We start from the raw sequence: 1,073 nt of genomic DNA on the forward strand, positions 1-1,073 counted from the left end.
TTACATCGACCCCAGTGCGTAACTGGTACTTAATTTATCGACCCCGAAAGGATGAAAAGCAAAGTCGACCTCGGTGGAATTTGAACTCAGAACGTAACGGCAGATGAAATACTGCTAAGCATTTCGCCTGGCATGCTAACGATTCTTATTTCTTTATTGCCCACAAGGGGCTAAACATAGAAGGGACAAACAAGGACAGACAAAGGGGTTAAGTCGATTACATCGACCCCAGTGCGTAACTGGTACTTAATTTATCGACCCCGAAAGGATGAAAAGCAAAGTCGACCTCAGTGGAATTTGAACTCAGAACGTAATGGCAAACGAAATATCACTAAGGATTTCGCCCGTCGTGCCAATGATTCTGCAAGCTTGCCACCTTCATAATATTTATAATAATAATGATGTATCAGATGATTATTAAAATTATGGATATCTTCTTATAGATACTTATTATTAACTCTGTTCTTTTTTTTTATATATTTTCAGCTACACTGATTGGTCTGGGCATCTCTATAGCATTGGTGCTGGCCATTGTTGTATTAGTGATAGGTCGATGCCTCAGGAGACATCAAATGGTACAGGAGGCTAGTTCTGAAACCTTACTCATACCTGGCATACTGCAGCAGCCGCTGAGACGACAGCGAATGGGTGCGACAACAACAACAGCAGCAGCAGCAACAGCAAATGCTTCGACAACAACAGGGCCGACTGCAATGGCAGCAGCGGCTGCAGCAGCAGCAATGGCCTCGCCCCCATACACGCCACGCGCGCAGACATCAACCGATCCCTCAAGCATAGCAACTGACATTCCTGACCAGATCCCGAAGGATCTCCCACCTCAGTACCCCGGTCATCCACCATATCCCCATTCCTGCACGAACGATAAAGACGACTACACAACACCACCCCCTTCTTATGAGCAGGTCATGGCCGAAATGAGGAACCGGTCAGAGGAGCAGTAAATAATGCCTAGCTTTTGTAAAGTCTCAAAAGATTTTACACATCATATATGTTATAATATATATACATCATATTATATTATAGTATAAATATATATTATATATATAAATATA

At 42.9% G+C, this 1,073-nt stretch overlaps 1 protein-coding gene across 1 annotated transcript in view; it reads left to right on the forward strand.

The window, feature by feature from the left end:
- Window positions 1-1,038, forward strand: part of LOC106871567 (uncharacterized) — a 19,512-nt gene extending 18,474 nt beyond the window's left edge. Inside the window, exon 5 of the mRNA XM_014918073.2 lies at window positions 487-1,038. Coding sequence (XP_014773559.1) covers window positions 487-962 — 476 coding nt within the window. The 3' untranslated portion in view covers window positions 963-1,038. The remainder of the gene's footprint in view (window positions 1-486) is intronic.
- Window positions 1,039-1,073: the final 35 nt, after the last annotated feature.

This window comes from Octopus bimaculoides, chromosome 5, assembly GCF_001194135.2.
Source record: "Octopus bimaculoides isolate UCB-OBI-ISO-001 chromosome 5, ASM119413v2, whole genome shotgun sequence".
In the NCBI taxonomy this organism is placed as follows: domain Eukaryota; kingdom Metazoa; phylum Mollusca; class Cephalopoda; order Octopoda; family Octopodidae; genus Octopus; species Octopus bimaculoides.